The 21,321-nt window shown below is 33.5% G+C and overlaps 9 protein-coding genes across 9 annotated transcripts; 4 read left to right on the plus strand and 5 right to left on the minus strand. All coding sequences in view use genetic code 12, as the record gives it.

Moving 5' to 3' along the window:
- Positions 1–752: 752 nt before the first annotated feature.
- RPB4 (DNA-directed RNA polymerase II subunit) lies at positions 753–1,403 on the plus strand (the record flags this gene model as incomplete). The annotated part of the gene is made up of 1 exon (XM_049408592.1): positions 753–1,403. The coding sequence occupies one exon, from the start codon at positions 753–755 to the stop codon at positions 1,401–1,403; it is 651 nt and encodes a 216-aa protein (XP_049262100.1).
- Positions 1,404–1,668: 265 nt separating this feature from the next.
- On the plus strand, positions 1,669–4,536 carry SNU114 (U5 snRNP GTPase; the record flags this gene model as incomplete). The annotated part of the gene is made up of 1 exon (XM_049408594.1): positions 1,669–4,536. One exon carries the CDS (start codon positions 1,669–1,671, stop codon positions 4,534–4,536), a length of 2,868 nt encoding a protein of 955 aa, XP_049262101.1.
- Positions 4,537–4,825: 289 nt separating this feature from the next.
- Positions 4,826–6,112, minus strand: J8A68_004616 (uncharacterized protein; the record flags this gene model as incomplete). Its single annotated transcript, XM_049408595.1, has 1 exon — positions 4,826–6,112. One exon carries the CDS (start codon positions 6,110–6,112, stop codon positions 4,826–4,828), a length of 1,287 nt encoding a protein of 428 aa, XP_049262102.1.
- A 1,705-nt stretch (positions 6,113–7,817) lies between these two features.
- J8A68_004617 (uncharacterized protein) lies at positions 7,818–10,910 on the minus strand (the record flags this gene model as incomplete). The annotated part of the gene is made up of 1 exon (XM_049408596.1): positions 7,818–10,910. One exon carries the CDS (start codon positions 10,908–10,910, stop codon positions 7,818–7,820), a length of 3,093 nt encoding a protein of 1,030 aa, XP_049262103.1.
- A 3,343-nt stretch (positions 10,911–14,253) lies between these two features.
- RPL17B (60S ribosomal protein uL22) lies at positions 14,254–14,811 on the plus strand (the record flags this gene model as incomplete). The annotated part of the gene is made up of 1 exon (XM_049408597.1): positions 14,254–14,811. One exon carries the CDS (start codon positions 14,254–14,256, stop codon positions 14,809–14,811), a length of 558 nt encoding a protein of 185 aa, XP_049262104.1.
- Positions 14,812–16,245: 1,434 nt separating this feature from the next.
- QCR8 (ubiquinol--cytochrome-c reductase subunit 8) lies at positions 16,246–16,533 on the plus strand (the record flags this gene model as incomplete). Its single annotated transcript, XM_049408598.1, has 1 exon — positions 16,246–16,533. One exon carries the CDS (start codon positions 16,246–16,248, stop codon positions 16,531–16,533), a length of 288 nt encoding a protein of 95 aa, XP_049262105.1.
- A 259-nt stretch (positions 16,534–16,792) lies between these two features.
- ERG20 (bifunctional (2E,6E)-farnesyl diphosphate synthase/dimethylallyltranstransferase) lies at positions 16,793–17,848 on the minus strand (the record flags this gene model as incomplete). Its single annotated transcript, XM_049408599.1, has 1 exon — positions 16,793–17,848. One exon carries the CDS (start codon positions 17,846–17,848, stop codon positions 16,793–16,795), a length of 1,056 nt encoding a protein of 351 aa, XP_049262106.1.
- Positions 17,849–18,201: 353 nt separating this feature from the next.
- J8A68_004621 (uncharacterized protein) lies at positions 18,202–19,443 on the minus strand (the record flags this gene model as incomplete). The annotated part of the gene is made up of 1 exon (XM_049408600.1): positions 18,202–19,443. One exon carries the CDS (start codon positions 19,441–19,443, stop codon positions 18,202–18,204), a length of 1,242 nt encoding a protein of 413 aa, XP_049262107.1.
- A 368-nt stretch (positions 19,444–19,811) lies between these two features.
- On the minus strand, positions 19,812–21,074 carry KTR2 (mannosyltransferase; the record flags this gene model as incomplete). The annotated part of the gene is made up of 1 exon (XM_049408601.1): positions 19,812–21,074. The coding sequence occupies one exon, from the start codon at positions 21,072–21,074 to the stop codon at positions 19,812–19,814; it is 1,263 nt and encodes a 420-aa protein (XP_049262108.1).
- Between the last annotated feature and the right edge of the window lie 247 nt (positions 21,075–21,321).

The following is a 21,321-nucleotide window of genomic DNA, read 5'->3' on the forward strand; positions in this document are numbered from 1 at the left end:
GATTGAATGGGCACATGACTTACTTTGCATATACTATTTATATTTTTACATTGTTTCATATATAAATACGGTTTTATTATTAATGTCATAATTTTTCTAAGTATTCTAATTATAATCATAAGCATTTACTTGATAACTTCAATCCCTGCGACGTATATTAATATAAGTTTGATGTAACTGATAAGTAAATAAATTTTTGCAATTTGTTTTTTTGAAGATTTCGCAATTTCATTTTAGTTGCATTAAAATATTCATTTTAAATTGATAGAGAGGTAGGGTCATGGAGAAAAGAGAGAATTGGTCCAACTTTTCAAAAAGTAAATTCATTGTTTGCTTGTAATATAAATGTACATCACTTACAGATATTGGTTCTCTACTTTCCTGTAGGCTACACATAGATCTCAAGGGCTACCACTTGTAGACTAATATAGGTCTGTGAAAAAAGTCGTGTGCCTTTGGATAAAAAACCCAGCAGGGAAAAAAAATCTCATTTCAATTCTTTCAATTTTGTTCAAATCTTCAAACCTCCAAAAGAGACAAAGAGAAACGAAGATCCAACAATAAAGACTAGAGATCAGTTTAGAGAAGTTACTAAACGAAAATACTTCTTTTAAAATAGAAAGACAAACACCAGAAGGAAATTAAGATAAATCAACTTTTACAGGATACAAAATAAATAAGTTGATTGTACAGGAAACACAGTAATTGATAATTGACCATTAATAGATACATAATAATTAAACAAATAAAGGATGAATGTTAGTACTAGTGCATTAGGAGTTAGAAGAAGAAAGGCAAATACTCAAAACATCGATGATGAAGAGAATGCAGCTATATTGAAATTAGGACCAGAATTCCAATTAACTCAAATAACAAATTCAGGAGAACAAGAACAATTAATTGCATTAAATTTATCAGAAGCAAGATTATTAATTAGAGCTGCTTTAAAAGAACGAAAATCTAAACTAACTGGTAATAAAAAGAAAGTGAAGCTAGAGAATAATGGAGATGGAAGTACAACGGATAGTAAACAACAGCAAGGAGATCATGATGATGAAGATGATGAAGATGAAGATAATGAAAAAGAAGATGAGATTTCAAATATGGAATTAGCTGGTCCCAATTCAAATGAAATTATTCATAAGACTTTAAATTATTTATCAAATTTTGCCAGATTTAAGAATTCAAGTTCAACAGAAACAGTTGAGAAATTATTAAATGATTTTAGTTTACTGGCAGCAATTGAACCTTTACATCCATTTGAATTGGCTCAATTAGGGACATTAGAATGTGAAGATGCTGAAGAAGCTAAATCATTAATTCCAAGTTTAACTAATAAAGTTAGTGATGTTCAATTACAAACTTTATTAACTGAATTAAGAAAATATCAAACTTTATCATAGAGAGTTAATCATACACTCTATAGTTGTATTATTATAATTAACCATTCACCCACCCACATCGACTAACACATAATGACATACATATAAAAATAATATAGAATAATTTATTCAACTTTTCATTTGTAATTAATCTCTTCTCTGTTTTGCTCTTCTGTTCATCGCTCATACCAAGTGAGCCGCATTTAAATTTTCAATTTTTCCACACTCATTGCATAAACCTACTCATCACCAATTTATCTTCACACACTTTTATAGTCAACACACAATGGACAGTGACGATGAATTGTATGATGAGTTTGGGAACTTAATTGGAGAACCATCTGATTCAGAAGATGAAGTTTCTTCACTCCCAGATTTACAACAAGTGGAGGAGGAGGATGTAAGTGATGAGGAAGTGATAGAAGAGGAAACACAACAACAAGCACTAGTCAAACATACAATTGACACTGATCAATCTGAAACTGTATATATCCAATCACAAGCTACAATAGCTCCCTCCAATGAACCTGTCATCAAACCAAGAATAGAAAAACGAATGAAAATAGATTACAATTGGGATAATCTACCTGAATTAACTTATAATCGAGAATATCTATTACAAACATCACAAGAACTTCCTGATAGAATACGGAATATTGCAATTGTAGGAAATATTCATACTGGGAAATCATCAATTATAGATTCTTTAATATTGGATACTCATCCAAGTATAACTCAAAAAAGTTCTAAACCTTTAAGATTCTTGGATAATCATAAATTAGAGATTGATAGAGAGATGACAATTAAGACATCGGCTATAAGTTTATTATTGCAAGATTTGAAGCAAAAGTCTTACGTTTGTAATATCTTAGATACGCCTGGCCATGTTGATTTTCAAGATGAATCTTTAGTTGGATTGAATTCTGGTGATGGAGCAATATTGGTTATTGATATAGTTGAAGGATTAACAAATCGTGATAAATTATTAATAAATGAAATTATAAAACATAATGTTCCAATTGTATTGATATTGAATAAATTGGATAGATTGATTTTGGAATTGCGATTACCTATTAAAGATTGTTATTTAAAGTTGAAATATACTGTTGATGATATTAATGAATACATTGCTTCTAACGAATACATTGCAACATATACCCATGACACTATACTATCCCCAACTTTAAACAATGTCATATTTGCTTCAACAAAATTGGATTTTGCATTTAGTTTAAAGAGTTTTGCTCAATTATATCTCAACATTAATCAATCCAAAATTCATAGTTCCAAATTTGCAACCATGTTATGGGGAGATTATTATTATGATCCAAATCAACATAAATTCACATCAGACTCAATGAACAACTCATTATCAAGAACTTTCATTTCCTTCATCTTAGAACCAATCTATAAAATCATTACTCATACAATTACTGCTTCCCCTGATGATAATAAATTAGCAAAACTATTATGGCAAAATTTCCGAGTTTCAATACATAAATCAGAATACAAAAAGGATGCTCAAGTATTATTGAAAGCTGTCTTTAGAGCTATCTTTACCAATGGTATAAGTGCATTAATTGATTCCATAGCAAACACCATCCCTGCCCCAACCAAGACCAACAAAAGCTTACCCAACTCAGATGACGTTAGCATGATCGCACAAGTTACAAAACTAATTGAATCATCCAACGGAAAGAAATTCACTAATTTAGTCCGTATTCATAAAGGTAAAATCACTCAAGGTGATAAAATTCGAATCTATGGTGAAAATTATCTTGAAGACAATGACGATTTCAAAAATCTGGAAGTTGTGGGAAATATCTATTTACCTTGTGGAAGATATAATGTCCCCGTTTCGGAAGCACATACAGGAATGATTGTTATTGTAGATGGTCCTGGGATTGATTCGATTATTAAGAAACCGGGTGTTACTATTACCTTGTCACAAGATCCGAAGTTAGAAACTGTATTTGATGTGCCGAAATATACCACCAACTCGGTGTTTAAAATTGCAGTTGAGCCGACCAATCCGTCAGAATTGCCACTTTTGTTGGATGGCTTACGAAAAGTGAATAAATCATATTTGGCATCTGTCATAAATGTCGAAGAAAGTGGTGAACATGTAATCCTCGCCCCAGGAGAACTTTATATGGATTGTATATTGCATGATTTAAGAAATTTCTTTAATGATGACTTACAGATAAAAATCAGTGATCCGATGGTTCGCTTTGCTGAAACTTGTTCAGAGACAAGCTTTACTAAGATTCCAATCACGGTGAAAGAGAATTCAATCTCAATTATCGCAGAACCAGTTAATGATCCATCACTTTCCAAAGCAATCTCAACCGGTAGAATCAATATCAAATCGCAACCCATGAAAACAATTTCCAAAATATTAAGAACAGAATTCGATTGGGATTCACTTGCATCCAGATCAATCTGGGCATTCTCCAATACTGATTCCTCATCCTCCCGGAACATTCTTCTTGATGATACATTAGACACAGACAAATCCCCACTCTTATCCATCAAAGACTCCATCATCTCCGGATTTAAATGGACAACCACAGAAGGACCCCTAATCGACGAACCCATCCTCAACACAAAATTCAAAATCCTCGACGTTGTCCTCCAAGGTGACTCCATCTCGAAATCCCCAGCTACGATTATTCCAATGGTAAGAAGAGCAGCCTATGCCGGTTTCATAACCGCACAACCAAGATTATTAGAACCAGTATATCGATTAGACGTGACATGTACTTATCGTTGTATTAAAATCGTACAAGAATTATTAAAATTGCGAAGAGGGATCTATGAAAAAGATGCACCCATTCCAGGAACACAATTGTTCCAAGTAGTGGGATATTTACCCATAATTGAATCCGTGGGGTTTCTGACTGATCTTACACTGTATTCACAAGGACAGGCGGTATGTTCACTTGTGTTTCATAATTGGGAAATAGTGCCGGGTGATCCATTGGATGATAGTGTTGTGTTGCCAAGTTTGAAGCCGGTGCCGACGGAGTCGTTGGCGAGAGATTTTATGATGAAGACGAGAAGAAGAAAGGGGTTGACTGGTGAGCCTTCTTTACTGAAATATATTGATCCTGAGTTGTATTTAAAGTTGAAAGAACGTGGGCTTGTTAATTAGGTAAATTAGATTTCGTTCATTTATAGATCGTTTAATAAATAATTTGTACTAACCTCTGTGTTCTTTTTAGAAGTGGTTCAATACTCTTCTTAGCATATCCTCTTACGTGGATCTATCTACTTAAGGTCCAATGTTAAACCCAAAATAAATGTAAAATCTATCGGGCCAGCCGTTCGGAAGAATCAGAAATAAAGAGAGGCTAAATTTATTGGATATGTGATTGCTGTGCTTTTATTATTATTTGCCTACGGAATAAGAGATTTTGATCTATTGATTAGAATTGGTGACCCTATGCTTCTATTCTTCTTCTTTTCTTGGAAATGTCCCCGTCATCTTCATCTTCATCTTCATTTTCCTCTGATACTCGCTTTTGATGCATACTATGAAATCCAATATTTCCCAATTCAACAGAGTTAATCAACTCATTAAACTTAGTAATAAATCTTGGTTGAGTAGTAATATTTAAATTCAAGAATTGTGGTATATCTAGTTTATCATCACTAGAATCAACCAATTTTGCAAACAATTCAATAAAACTAATAATAGACACATTTTTACAACAAACATTATCCTCAGTGATATGTAAACCTCCTAAATTTGGAATATCCAATACCATTTCTTCTTCTGCTTGAAATTGTCGTATTTCATTCAAATCTTCATTAAATCTCAAGAAATCAAATAAATCTTTAATAGACATTGATTGATTTGAATAATCGTCAAATAATGAAATTAGATGTGAACAATCAGTCAGACAAGTTTCTTGATTTATAGGAAATAATAGAAATTCTGTATCCAAGAGATTTAAAACCACTGGAATATTTTCAATGAATCTAGGATTGTCTTCATTATTATTTTCTAGAAGAATATGATTTGATTCTATTGGAGATATATCTTCCGTTTCAGATTCTGATTGGATTTCAATTACGTTGTTTTCGACGGTTGGTTGTTGTGTCTTCTCTTCAGCTTCTGTTTGATTTACTTGTTGATCAATTTCAGAAGTCTCTACCACTGCCCGTTGGGAAAATCCATCAGTATCAAACCCCACTACATCAAGTAACTTGAGTTCATCTTCACTGTCGCTGGGATCATCGATCTCTACAACTTGTTTATTTGTTGTTGGTGATACGTCCGCTTCTGATACGTCTAATAATTCAATTTCATCGTCTTTTGTAGTATTTTCATTCAACTCATCCTCCTCTACATATGCTCTCACATCGCTGGTCTCTATTTCGTTCGGTTCCGCGGTTTCCCATACGTTTTCAGCAGTGTTGACAACCACCTCGTCATTATGACCATCCTTCTCTTCTCCCTCAACTCCATCATGAGACGCGACTTCGTCTTCATCATTGCCACTACTAATACTATAGCTTTCTTCCAAATTTTCAATATCATCTTCATCTCCATCATCTAATAAACTTTGATGAGAGGCTCTTCGTAACTCATTTTCTTGTATTGAAGTATCCCATGCTTCAGATTCTAAGTTTAAGTCTTCTTCCGGTTGTTGTTGTTGTTGCAGCAGGAAAGATGTTGAATCAAATTGTGGTTCTAATTGGATATGGTTGTTAGTATCAGTCATCTCTTATAAAAGTATACTTACGTGAATGTCTTATGATTGATTGATGTGTGACTTGTGTGTGGATGTATATAAACTGTGGGTAGTTATATTGATAGATGAAACTTATAAGCTTAATTATAATTCATTAAAGTTAACGAAAAAAAAAAATCATTTCTGATTAAATTTTGTTTTCTTTTCAAATTTCTCATTTCTCTTGTTATTATTGTTATTGTTGTTTCTTTCAATTAGTTGGTTACCAAAGATCTTTTTGTATAATTCATTTTCAACAACTCGTGATCCTATTTCTAATTCGGCCATATAGGTAAGGTATGTATGTTTAGCTGTTTGCGCAACAACTCGAAGTGAATCCATTGAATATAGACCAATTAGACGAAAACTTAACTCATCTTACTAAGAGTGTAGATACATATATGTTGCTGTTAAAACATCGTCAAATACAAGAGGTAATTTACTAGAGAAAAGAGTATACTTAAACAAACAAACCACAATCATTTGTACATATAGTTTTCCCAGAATTATTGAAAGATCCATTTGCAAAGAATCAACTTATTCAAGGAACTCAAGGGCCTGTAACAAGTTCATTTCTATCATCTAGACTGACATCCACCTAGAAAATATATTAAGCAATGGGAAGGAGTTGCTTGCAATCAATTTAGGTAAAGATAGCCAGTAGTTCCTTTTCCATTGCGGAATATCTACTTCTGGTGGATTTGGAGAGTATTTAATTACCTAAGTTATGGACTAGATGAAGTTTATCTGTTTCATAGGATGAATAGAGTTGGCAGTCATATCAAATGTTTGTTCAATGTCTTAGATGCGTGTTGGGATTCCTCGATTTGGTCTAACTTCCTATTATCAGCGGGCATGTCCATTATTAAATCAATTGATCGATCAATGATATTAGACAAGTTGGGTATAAATTGGAATTGTACGTCATTGATATGGTAGGTAGATTCCGATTTTGATTGACGTTTATTATTTGTTGGCCTTTCGATGCTTGATTACCTAAGAGGTCAACATACAACTTGAGTAACTTTTTGATTTAAACCATGATTGTAGACAGCAAACTTATCTGATCTTTTCAGAGCCTTGCTTATCTATTTTATTATGGTAAAATGAAATATCGTCCTTATAGGTTAATAGACCACCATCTCTAGATACTGTATCAACCTTTAAGGTCAATTCAATGCAAGGACTGTCGCGCTTCCGCCCTCAAATTACAAAATTCGAGGGTGCTTACTCGAACATTAGTTGAACTTTGCGGCCGCAAGCGCGTTATTCCGAGCTTTGAACTAACTGTTGTGTGTTTGCGTATCGTGAGAACTCAATGTGATAAAAGTATGATGGGTTGTTCCTCCTTTCAAGTCCCAGTTCCAAAGAAAGAGGAAATTCACGGTCGTTTATCTTCCTCAGACGGCACATTATGTGAAGCAAATGTGAGAGCAGAATAACATAAATCTTTAAAAGACCTCTAACATATTTATTTATATGAAATTATTAATAAACTATTAATAAAGCTAAAAGGAGAAATTTATAATATACAAAAACACAAAATTAATAAACAAAATTAAATAATAATATACTTAGAACAAAACACATAATATATGACACACACAAAATTCTTTTAATTTTGGAAAAAGGTTGTAGCTAATAATAACATAGGAAGAATGAAAAAATGAATAGCAATATATGGGGGGTTGAAAGATTAAGGAACCCATACTTTGAAGTTTTGAGGAGATTTCAACGATAATGGTTTATAATCATCCTCATCTATATTTGCAGTTGTTTCTTGTTTGGATGGTTGATTTGTAGTTGCATCAGTCACTGCCGAAGCTGAAGAACTAGATACCAACATTTGTCTAGCTGGTTTATACAATAAGGATTTAGCCTCACTTAACAACAGGGCGACATTTGCTTTGCGTTCTGAATTTTCATTTCCTGCATTAGTTTCAATTAATTCAATCGCATTTTCTAACTTTTTAATCACGTTGATTGAAGATTTCGACAAGGCTAATCTATCAATGAATACATCCTGTTGTTGTCTAAGCAAATTCTGATGTTCCGTTTCATAGATTCTCTCTAATTGCTCAATCTTATTCAACTTTTGTTCAATCTTGGATAATTCTTGATTGACAATACTAGCAGCAATCTTATGCATTTCTCTTTCTTCATAACTAGCAAATAAATGACTTCTACCACCCACAATACCAAAAGCAGTACCAACAGCATCTCTAACATCAGGTTCTCTATCAACCGAACCATTCTGTTCAGATGCTACCGGTAATTCAACTGCATCACTACTTCCTTCCATCTTAAGCTTTCCTTCTTCACCCTGAGACTTATTATACACTTCATTAACCTTCTTTTCTATACATGAATCAATTGCTTTTCTAGCAGCTTCACTGGCAGCTTTGGCAACATCACTATCCACCAATCTGGTCAAAAATGCCAAATTAGCCAATGCAGGATTATCAATAGAACTGATGGGATAATTAGGAGCAAATTTCAACAACTTCAGAACGGGACTGTTTTCATCATTGAATGGATTTAAGGAATCTTCAATATCCAACCCCAAGAATTTCAAAATACATTGTTCTGGAGTCTTATCCGTTCCTACTTCTGCAGCAATCTTAAACCAATCATTCTTAAACTTCTTAACAGCAATACTTAATTGATTTTCTTCTTCGGAAGTCCATCCATCATTCACTCGTTGTTTCTTTGTCACTTGACTACTTTCATTATCTTCTAGTCCATGCTTTCTATTATCATGATTTCCATTCTGATCAGCCGCAGAACCTGCTGAAGCACCCCTGGAAGCATCGGCATTTGAACTTCCACTACTTGCTGTTGTTGCACTAGTTGTCTCCGGTCCTACCAAAAGCTTCTTCAAATTAGTAACATCAATTCGTTCAGGTGGGATTCTTGAAGTATCAAATGGAAAGAGTCCCCTCGGGGTATCATACTTGACATGATAATCACCAGTAAAAGGCAAATCTACCGACTGACCATTCGGCATCTTTTCAACTGCATATCCTGGTTTGAATTGTGGTTTTACTTGATAATTTATCAATCCCCATTTATTTAGGAATCGATGTACTCTCATCAATGTTCCCACATCACCAACTAAATTACGACGACAGGAAGTTAAGGTTAAAAACTCATTAGGGTTTAATCTATAAGAATTGATCATGAAATTTCTATAATTGACATAAAGCTTGGAAGATTTGGATGGATGATTGGTATCAAAGAATTCTGGTAATGACTCCTTTTCTATCTTGTGAATCTTCTTCATATTAAACCAACTTGCATACGATGGAATCACAATTAAATGAGTTTGTTTGGTATATGCTTGTTTCTCTTGATTATCTTCTTCGCCTTCTTCTTCCTCTTCTTCGTCTTCTTCTTCCTCGTCTTCGACAATTGCATCTGGTGCTTGAGGTGCTTGCACTTGTTGTTCGAGCTTATTTTCTTGGTTATCTGTAGAAGGAGGTGGAGCTTCTGATTTAATATGTTCAACAACTGAAACTGTAGATGCAGCAGTAGAAACACGTTCGTCTTCGTTGGGCTTCTCTGATATACTTGGTTCAGCGGTACTTTCCGATCCCGGAAGGTCAACGATATCCTGGGTCTTATCTTCTTCTATTTTGTCTTCCTGTTCATCTTGCTTAGATAGTTCTTCTACCTCGGGTTTGGCTTCATCTTCCACTTTCGTTTCCGCAGCAGTTGGTTCATCCTTTGTAACCTCGCCAGTTTCTTCTTCCTTTTCCTCCTCATCTTCGACATTTGTCATCTCAATATCTTCATCAAACTGATCTTCATCTTCGGGTACATCCAAGAACGAAGTGTCAAAATCATCTTTCGATTTATCGAGCTCATCCACATTAAAATCAGCGTCAAAGGAGGGATCATCAGCTTGAATCTTCCTTAACTCTTCTTCCTCGCCCATTTCTTGTCTCATTTCCGCTTCTTGGTATTCATTTATTTCTTCCTTTTCTTCTGCTTGCTCCTGCACTTGTTCTACTTCTGTTTCTGGTTGAGGTTCTGCCTTGGGTTCAGGTTGTTCAAATTCAGAAACTGATTCGTTAGGAACGCCTGTAGGAATTAAATCATTATCATTATTTTCTTCTGGTTCATCCAAGTCAGGTATATCTAGTTGGATCCCCTCGTCGATTTGTTCTGCGTTTTCATTTTGTGGTGTTGATTCTTGTAATGCTTCCGCTGTTCCTGTATCCTGAGTTATTTCTGGTTCTGGCTCTTTGAATTGTGAAAGAATTTCGGCATCTTCTGGGGCCATACTTGAATCTTTTCCTGTTTCTTCTGTATTTTCCGGTTGAGCAGAGCTTTCTATAGATGGTTGTTCAGTTGGAAATTCTGAAGTTTCAGGTAATTCCGATTCTTCTTCTATTTCTTCCAGCACTGCCTCTTCTTCTACTTCTACCGGTACCGCCTCTTCTTGATTTTCCTCAACTTGATTTGACGTGTCATCCGCTACAATTTGTTGTGTAGTATCTTCGATATTAGTTGCTTCCTGCTCTTGGACTTGTGCTGGTTCTTCACTTTGTTCTTTATCAGTCAGTGCTTCAGACTCACCTTCCTCTAGTTGTGATTCTTGTTCTCCTTCTTCTTCGTCGTCTTCGTTGCCGCTAGCACTGTCATTGCCACTTACGCTAGGACTAGTACTCACTCCATTAGATTCAGTAGCTTCGGCCTGTGGTTCTTGTTGTTGTTTCTTGATATCCTCTTCTACAGTTGGAGTATTGGTTGCTGAACCTTCATTGTTTGGGCTTTCTGAACTCATATTATATTATAATGCAAATAGAAATGGGAATACAATTGATGGGGAATGTTAATGATATGGTATTACAAGATGACTATTATATTTTGTTGTTGGTGTTGATGAAATGATTGAATTGGGGGAAGTGGTTGTAAAAATACTTTGTGTTGTAAAAAAAAACGATGGTTGTTTTTGAGTTAAGTAATTAATCTATTTAGATGGTATGAATACGATGATGACTTCTTAATAAATACCACTTGATTATTACTATTCTTCAATCTATTAGATTCTGATTGATGAAGTGAGGAGTAGTGTATATAAAACCAATGATGATAAGTTGGTGGTAAAAGTTATGGGAATGTTTTTTTTTTACAACAACCTCCACTGTTTTTTTTTTTTCTTCTGGTGGGATTTCCTAATAAGTAATTTTTGGGATAAAGTACACGACTAATATTTCTCTTTCTAACCAGCGTGATTTCTTTGGTTAATATTGATGTATATATTGGATGGTGACTAGGTTTAAGAATTAACTATTCGACGATGGTAATCCGACGGTCTTGAATGTATCCTGGGGTGTAAAACACGTACGCAGAAATCCTTTTTTCTGCTTTTTAACTTTGATTTTTAGAACTTGCCTCAGATAATTTTCTGGCTAAAGTTAAGTGTTTCTCTAACTTACTTATTAATAATTGAAACTGATTGATTGAAGATTTGTAAAAATCTAAATAGTCTCTTGTAAGTTGCAAAATAAAAAAAGAAGATTTGAAAAATGGCTGCAAAATTTTATTAATTTAATTCTAAAACAAAATTTAATCTTTCTTTCTCAATTGTTTTTACGTGTTGTTGTTGTTTATTATTCTCTTAATATTTGCACCTCATTTCTAATTTTAAATCTCCTCACTTTTTTTTTCCACATTTACTTCTTCTTCTTTTTTCTTCTATTATTCTCCTAATTAGTCGTGTATTTTGTTACACATTTCTCTTGTCATATTTAATTGTTCTCTTTCTATGCCACAGTATAGATGTTTGGTGGGGATAAGTTACCCTTATGATCCGTCAGAACCCACTCCGCACGTTGATTTCACTAAAGAGTTCATTTCATTACAAACCATTAAATTCTAAATATGTCATCATCATTTTACCCTTGCCCGATATTCCCATCAACCAGTAACTATCTTTGTGTAACAAACAGCAAAAAAGTGATGTCCAAGTTTAATTTCCTTGTCTTTGCTCTTTTCCATTTTACCCACAATTGAATATTGTTGTTTGCACCACTTTCCACTTGTTTGACATTCTAAGTAAATTTCAATCTTTCGAGATCAGGATTTCAGTTATATATATTTCAAATGGTTTGCATAGTAATCTGATTAATCGCTCCAGCAATAATCTGATTTCTCAAAACAAAAAAAACAGTCCCGAATTGTAAGCGATACTGCAAAAGTAAATTGAAAAGAAGAAAGAAGAGTAACGAATAAATTAGAAAAAAAAATTGACAAGGTAATTTATTTCATATTTATTTACTTGCTTTTACAAAAGTTGATGATATTATGTACATGTAGTAACCCGTTATGGAATCCTAACTAAAGGGGGAGGATATTAACCGATTTTTATGTAAAATTAATTTCTGATTCTCTTTATTAAAAAAATTATTTTTTATTTTAATATGTAAGAAAAACTTTAAAAAAAAAATATTATTCTGTTTTAATAGTTAAATAATTTGTTTTTTTATAATTTATATATTTCTCTACATCACGCATGCGTACATTTTTAATATTTGTTACTTCACAACCCCTTGATGTTTTACGAAATTATCTACTGATAAAGATAACGTCAAAATAGGATAACTAAGTAAATGTTGGAATGTCAAAATCATATGAATAAAGAATTTGGAATTCATTGCTTTATAAAAAAGCCCTGATTAATAAAGTCAATTTATCAACAACAATAAAATTATTTAAATGTGCATTTAAATTAAAAAATATTCTTTATTTTTTTTTGACTTTTACATTTTAATTATTTTTATTTTTTTGTTTTCATTCGCTTTTGAATCTTTCAATTTCATTTTAATTTAAATGATGGGTAGTAACGCACAGTTCCATTTGAATTCCTCCTAGACGATAATGAATTACAAAATAGACACAAATCGATTAATAAAACGAATTCGTCGCTAGAAAAGTTAAAGATCGATATTATAATTTAACATGAACATGCACCCGATTACACCCACCTTCGATATAAACTATTTGTGGGTAACATATGGTTTCGGTTTTTCTTAAGACCAACAGCCGACAAGAAAAAGCCAAAAAAACAACCTACTAAGAACCACTGAACATAAAGATCTTTTATACCTTCCTGCATGTATGTTTGTCTCAAATTCATCAGCGCCACACCCATATCTCTGGAATTATTATCCCCCCTCGTCGTCGTCAAAAGAGATTGTACTTTCTCTCTTAGTTGTAGTAAACTTTTTCGTCAAGCGACAGCCTATTACAATTGACACTTCTCTTTGATTGACATTTGTCTTGAATGAAATGGTTTGAATTCAGCACAACGCTTTTTCTATTCATTCTGCAATAGCAAATATATTTTGCGCTTTTTGACCGTTATGTAACTAATTTGCACAAAAATTGCAAAAAAAGTGTTCCTTTTCTATGTTTACATAAGTTATCTAGATTTTACACGACACAAGTACCTTATCATTCAACCAACTCCTAATGAAGTAACAGGAAATGAAGTACCTTCCGAAATCATGGTAAGTACTTATCCCAACTTTGTTCTAGATCTTTGCATACATCACTGTCTGTCGTGTTAAGCGAGAAGTTTTTCGCAGCTATGTTTTCATTAGATTAGAAGAGCATCTCACATTCAAATAGCAGGCAATTAAAGTATCTAAGTTTAATATCTATGGTTATAGCAAAATCCTCTAGATGGCCCTTTTATAAAAGATTAGCAGTTTGTTAACTCTCATGTACTGTTTGTACTTGACTTGATTGATAGTCTAGTAGTGTACAGATCACAAAACTAATCTATACGGTTGCAAGTCTATCACGTGCTATTAATTAGGGTTCAACCCTAACCACAATACACAGGAGAAAATCTGATTTGGTAAGTGCACTACATACATTTTTCTATAATAGTCTTCAACTTATAGTGATGGACTTCAGCACAAGAGAAAAAAGACCCCAGTTACATCCAAACTTCAATAATTAACACTATCGAAAAATTTTCTAATAGTGAGAGATAGTACTGCGAAACACAGGAAAAACCTTCACCAAAACTTTTCATTTTTCAATATTATAAGTTTTTTATAAGGAACTATTCTTTTAGAAGAGCTTGTTCATACCAACTAACAAACATTAGATACACAATGGTTCGTTACGCTTCTACCCCTGCTAACCCAGCCAAGTCTGCTTCTGCCCGTGGTTCCTACTTAAGAGTTTCTTTCAAGAACACCAGAGAAACTGCTCAAGCCATCAATGGTTGGAAATTAGACAGAGCTCAACAATACTTGGATCAAGTTTTAGACCACAAGAGAGCCATTCCATTCAGAAGATACAACTCTTCTATTGGTAGAACCGCTCAAGGTAAAGAATTCGATGTCACCAAGGCTAGATGGCCAGCTAAGTCTGTTAACTTCATTAAGGATTTATTAAGAAATGCTCAATCTAATGCTGAAGCTAAAGGTTTAGATGCTTCTAAATTAGTCATTTCTCACATCCAAGTTAACCATGCTCCAAAGCAAAGAAGAAGAACTTACAGAGCTCACGGTAGAATTAATGCTTACCAATCCACTCCATCCCACATTGAATTAACTTTAACTGAAGAAGGTGAAGCCGTTGAAAAGGCTGCTGATGACAAGAAAGTTAGATTAAATGTTAGACAAAGAGGTAGATTATCTGCTCAAAAACGTTTAACTGCTGCTTAAATATTTTTGTAATGACCTTTAATAAAAGTTATTTTTTAATGAAACAAATATATGTATAAGAAGCAAAATGATAGTAATATAGCAGAGAAACCAACCAACCAACACTTGCAACATCCAATGTACAATTTCAAATCTACAACCATCCCATAATAATATATAATACATACTAAAAATTATAAAATATATATTATCCGTGTTAATATTTATTGTGTCTTTGTTCAATTTGAAAAGATGAGTTTTTAGGGAGAGAGATAAATGACATTACTTGATATCATCATCGATTATACAGCGAGATCAGATAAATGTTCTACGAATGAAGTTCCACCTACATATGAGGACCGAATTACGGTCGTTTTTTTAGAAGGAACAGAAACGTGGATATTTGATTGGAAATGTAAATGATAAGATTAAAGGACGTCAATCAATCTCAAAACTCAACTTCTTTGTAAAATTTCTACTTCTATCCCACAAATCCGTGAATCAGTGGTCGAACGTCTCTAGCGACGAAATCTACTGAGCAGCTTGAGTCAAACTACATCAGATCTGAAAGAGCTCCTATCTCGTGTTTCTACTTACGAAACTGCGTTCCATAATCTGGGAAGGTACAAGCTTCTTCGCTAAAGTAGTCAACCTTCGTCGTTGTGTTTTCTGTATGTGCTTCCAAGCCTAGTATGCTGCATCTGTCCAGTAAGACAACTAGTAAAAAACTTGATACTGAATATAGAGGTATTAAAAGGTGACCCAACAAATCTTTGTTATAATTAGATACACTATCTTCCAATAGTGCAATTTCTGTCTAATAATAGTCGATTCTGAACCGTTCTCACGATTTTCTCCAGTAAATAAGAAGTGTGCCGACACCACCGTTGATGACTTACTAGCGAAAGATCCTGGCTTTACCTTCACTCATTATACACTAGTACCGAGAATATTTCAAGTGATAAACGATTGAAATGTCAACCAAGTGTTCATCTTAATTAATATGCATCTAAGTAGTTCATTCTTAAACGTTGATAATTCTCTGTATAAGCTGGAGATGCTCTACTGAGTACTTCTCAGTTTTAAAGATTGCAAAGCAATAGCAAGATTGGAACAAACCCATATTTGGAGACCCTTGAGTGTAGATCGCACTTGGTAACCTCCGATCCTGCTAGCTGGTTGTTGTCTCTACTCCACTTTTTGATAATTGGTCTTTTTGCAGCAATTGAAGACATTAAGAATCAAGAAAATGGGTAGCGCTCTACAATTGGTAGCATTGAGATTTTCCCACCTGCATATAATTCCAACCAATAATTGACAGTAAAATTAGTTTGTTAAGCAAATAATTCTACCACCAAAAAGTTAGTGAGAAAAAAAAAGGATTTGAAAAATATAACAATTTAGTTTTATATTTCTTAGTAGTTAATCAACCAACACTAATTATATATATAAATCATGGCCGGACCACCACATCCACACGCCTATATGGGCTGGTGGGGTAAATTAGGATCTCCAAAGCAAAAGTACATTACTCAATATACCATTTCTCCATATGCTGCTAAACCATTAAAGGGTGCTGCTTATAATGCTGTCTTCAATGTGTTTAGAAGAACTAAGAACCAATTCTTGTTTGTTGCCATTCCAGCTGTCATTGTATGGAACATCTGGGCCAATGCTAGAGACTACAATGAATACTTGTATACTAAGGAAGGTAGAGAAGAATTGGAAAGAGTTAATGTTTAAACAATAGATTAAATATCCCACTGAGAATTTAGAGATAATTGAACAAACTTTATGTTGCTGAAACAGAAACAGAGACAGTAACATATATATTTATGAGATATATAACCTTTATATACATAGTACTGGCATTAATAAAAATATCATTTCCATTTTGTATAAAGATTGAATTGCTGTGTTTGTCTATTTGTCTTTTATTAAGTTTAGTAAATCTAATTTTAACTATTTAAAAAGGATTGTCATATGAGAGGGTATGATCTATTTACTTAGATCTCTTGTAGACCTTGGCTAAGAAAGCAGTCAAGACATCTTTCTTTAAACCTCTAGATTCATCAATTTGATCAATTTGTTGTCTTAATTTGGCAACAATAGATTCTTCATAATCATGATAAATCTTTTCAATTCCCATTTCATGGAATAAATCTTTACACTTTTGTTCAGAGACATCATCCTTCTTACCGTAGTTTTCATCCAATAATTTGCGTTGTTCTGGAGTAGCATGTAAAAGAGCTTGATTAACAACCCAAGAACATTTATTATCTTTAATATCAGTACCAATTTTACCAATTTGTTCAGGTGTACCAAAACAATCCAAATAATCATCTTGAATTTGGAAATATTCACCTAATGGAATCAAGATATCTCTAACTTGTTTTAAATCTTGTTCATTACTGATTCCACTCATATACATGGCTAAAGCAACTGGTAAATAGAATGAATAATAAGCAGTCTTGAAAATAACAATAAATGAATGCTTATCCAAGGAGAACTTATCTAAATCAACAACTTCTTCATCAGCAGTGACCAAATCTAATAATTGACCTAATTCAGTTTGGAAAGTGACTTCATGGAATAAATCCAATAAATCAACATAGTAAGAATCATTACGGAAATGTTTTTTCAATAAAACATAAATGGCACCTTCCAACATGAAAGAATCATTAATGGCAATATTGTTAACCCCTTCAACTAAATACCAACATGGTTGACCTCTTCTAGTCTTGGATTGATCCATCATATCATCAGCAACCAAGAAATAAGCTTGTAATAATTCAATAGCCCAACCTAAAATAGCAACCTTCTTATATTCGTCATCAGATAATTTATCAGAAGTAGTTTTGTTTAAGATAGCATAAGTGTCGACTACAGATAAACCTCTGTTTAATTTCCCACCTGGAGTATTGTAATCTAAGTTTTTGACAAACCAATCAATGGCTTCTTGCGGCATCTTATAAGAAATAAGAATTTCTTTCAATTCTTCGACTAAACCTTCGAAAACATCGAGGAATCTTTGTCTGGCTGCTAACTTATCTGACATGGCTGTTGTGTCTATTGATCTATTTGGAGTGTGTGGTATAAAAGAAAGGTAATTTAAGCAATTTGATTAGATGAACGTTGAAAATTTAATTTAATACGCGAAACGACACACTCGAAACCACAAAACGGTTTTTTCTTTTTTATTTTACGAGGTGACAGAGATTTTCATTTTATTATACGAGCAGCGATTTTTTAACAGCCATAGATTATGTTACATTTCATCTACCGTGTACCCCAGAACGAGGAGCCTCTAAGATAAAGTGACTGGATCCAGAATTATTGTCTTTTACAAGGGCGGTAACAAAATATGCTAGTTTAATTTACAAAAATATCTATACAATACAAACAATACACCTAATTTCTTCTAGTACGTTTAGATTTACCAGGTCTAGAAGATTTACCCTTCATCTTCTTACTAGAAAATCCACTAATATCAGCGGATGATTGAGCGTCATTTTCTCTACTTAATCTCTTCTTTCCTCCAAAGCCATATTTAGAATCCTTGGCCAAACGTTTAGAGTTTGGTTTTCTTCTCTTATTATCACCACCTCTACCATTATTATCTTCACGAGTAGCTTCTTCTAATGCAATTTGGAAATCATCATCATTTCCTAATTCGTTAGCACCTCTCTTCTTTTTCAATGATTTAATCTTATCTAAAGTTTCTCTCTTTTGTTTAGCTCTTTCTTGTAAAGTAGCATGTTGGACTTGTTTACCGAATTTCTTTAACAGTCTTTGTTTCTTAGCTTCTTCAGATGCCTTCTTATTTGCTGCTTCAGTCAATAATTTATTCTTTAATTTATCCATATGTTCATCACTCTTAACCATTTCAGCAAAATAATCCATTGGTCTTGAGAATGGAACCTTTAATTTCAATAATGTGGCTCTGGCTTGTTTAACAGCATCTAAACCTTGTTTATAGAATGCTAATTCTCTTTCAGTATCATCATAAATATCCTTGATTTGGGTTTCTGATTTTTCAGCACTGACAACAGATTGATGTTCGGTGAATGCATGCTTAGCCCATGGTAATTCAATACGAGCTAATGATTCCCTTAAGGCTGCCATATTATTGATGGTCAATTTGGTGTGTGGAACTATATCGGCATCGGAATCAATTTCGACATCTGATAATGGAACATCTTCTTCTTCTGCAGCATCTTCGTCAGCATCTGCTTCTTCTTCTTCTTCGTCGTCATCGTCTGATTCATCTTCATCTTCTTCATCGTTGATGTCACTTTCACTTTCACTAGCTGCCAATCTTTCCAAATCTAATTCTTCTTCTTCTTCATCCTCTTCAGAATCAGCTTCCTCTTCTACTACTTCTTGTTCCTTTTCAGCTTGTAATTTCTTTAACTTTCTTTGTTCTTTCTTAGACAAAACTTCACTCTGATAATCACCGTCATCCTTCTTATTTTTAGATTTCTTTACTTTCTTTGGTTGAACAGGTACTGGAATTTCTTCTGATTCATCATCATCCTGTTCTTGCTCTATGATCTCTTCTTTCTTTTTGTGGACTGGCTTTGATTTTGATTTATCAATAGATTCAACTAATTGATGATGCTTTAACTGTTGTTTTAAACCCCCTCTAGCCATTTTTAGGTTTATGTGTATTTATTTTGTATAGTTCTATTAAGCTTAAACAGATAAAAGAGAGAGATGGATTCTGAAAAATTTAATTAAAAAAGTGCGATGAGATTGAAGATGCTAACAATTATTTTTTTTTGTTGCTAACTCGCAGTATATGGGAATTTAGTTAATATAGAGTGTTGCAAAATTGAATCGGACAAGCCATAACACAATAAACTGTAAGCAGCCCTATGAAACAAGCCAAACGAAAACGAGTTAAGAGACTCACCCCAGTTCTTTCTTCTTGAAAAATTCTACGAAATTTTACTAAGAGGAAATCAAAGTGAAACATTGCCTAATCTAAGGAATAGCTGCAAAAAAAATGTTTATTTTACTCATCTAGTATAGTCTACATCATTAAGGAACGTTTTCCCAGACCCATACTTCCACCATCTTGCCAAACAACTATATACATTCACATCAATGGTCTTATTAATCTTTTTCTCTACCCTTGGCTCACATATACATCTCTTTGAAGCTCTAATCATTTCCGAACTAGGACATGATAAATACGGGGCATGGAAATATCCAATATCTTCAAAATGATGGATTTGGTCTTTATCAGCCAATAAAGCCAACGCTATCGAATGTACTGGAGCATCACCCCAACGTTCATAATAAAATCCACCTGCTTTATCTAAATAATCAAAATATTTGGCATATGCCTCACTACGAAAGAAATTCAAATTGCCAATTTCGAAATTCGACCAGAAATGACATAGATTATAATCTGTTGAAGATGGGACAAGATCGACGAAATGGTTAAGCGAGGTTTCATTTGTAGTTATGAATTTCAATGCATTGTTGGGATGTAATAGATCAGGATGTTCTTTCATGAACCCTTCGACGGTTTGCCAAAGTGTAGGTATAGTATTTTCATACTCATGAAAAGTGACAATGAATCCATAGATCTTGTTATTTATTCTTAATAATTCAAATGGATCATATTGGAAATCACACATGTATTCAACATCTGGCTCTACCCGGAAATACCATTCATAATTCAACAATCGTTTCTGTTTATAAAAGAATCCTGAATTGAAGTGACACATGTTTCTATACGATCTATAACCTCCATATATCACCTTAGTTCTCGATTTATCCAAATTCTCTTGTAGTTTAGTTTCATTGATGAAACTAGGAGGTTGCCAATCCAGTTCAGGAATCAATTCATAATATGTCTTCCCACTTGCCATTAAACTCGTTTTCATTATGAAATCTTCATCAAAAGGAACATCATTCAAGAATACCCATGGATATTTATACTCTCGATTAAATCTATCCTCTAAAGATCTCATTGATTTCAATGCCCCTTCAAGTTCCATATTTCGAACTAACATTACTAAAGTAGCATTTTCTTTACCAATTTGTTGACGTTGATTGTTTTTAGCAAACTCTGGATCTAAGTATGTATTACTTGGAAGCTTTGGTAGTCCTCTTTTAAGAGGGTTGTAGATGGTATCGGTGATTTCATGGTTGAATTGTTGTAAATATGATGAATAATTATCTATAGTCCTATCAAGATATGAAAAAGCAAGATTATAATAGACACCTATTAAAACTCCGATAAATAGAAGATTCCGTAGTCCTCTCAACATAGTTTAATTGATGATATTTGTTGTGCTTCCCCCTATTTGTTAGATGAATCTTTGTTTACACTTTAAACTAAACACCGAAATTCATCTCCTGAAAAAGGACAATGAAATCAGGAAAAATAATTTTAGAAAATCACTTCAGTATAATTCACAAAATACCTCCAAGATTCTTTCACATTGTTAGAATTCATCTTGTTCAGGAAAAGTCCCAAAGAGAAATTTCGAATCCGTAGCATAATGAGTAGTTATT

The sequence above is a fragment of the Hemisphaericaspora subhashii genome, assembly GCF_019202705.1.
Source record: "Hemisphaericaspora subhashii strain CBS 10753 chromosome Unknown scaffold127, whole genome shotgun sequence".
In the NCBI taxonomy this organism is placed as follows: domain Eukaryota; kingdom Fungi; phylum Ascomycota; class Pichiomycetes; order Serinales; family Debaryomycetaceae; genus Hemisphaericaspora; species Hemisphaericaspora subhashii.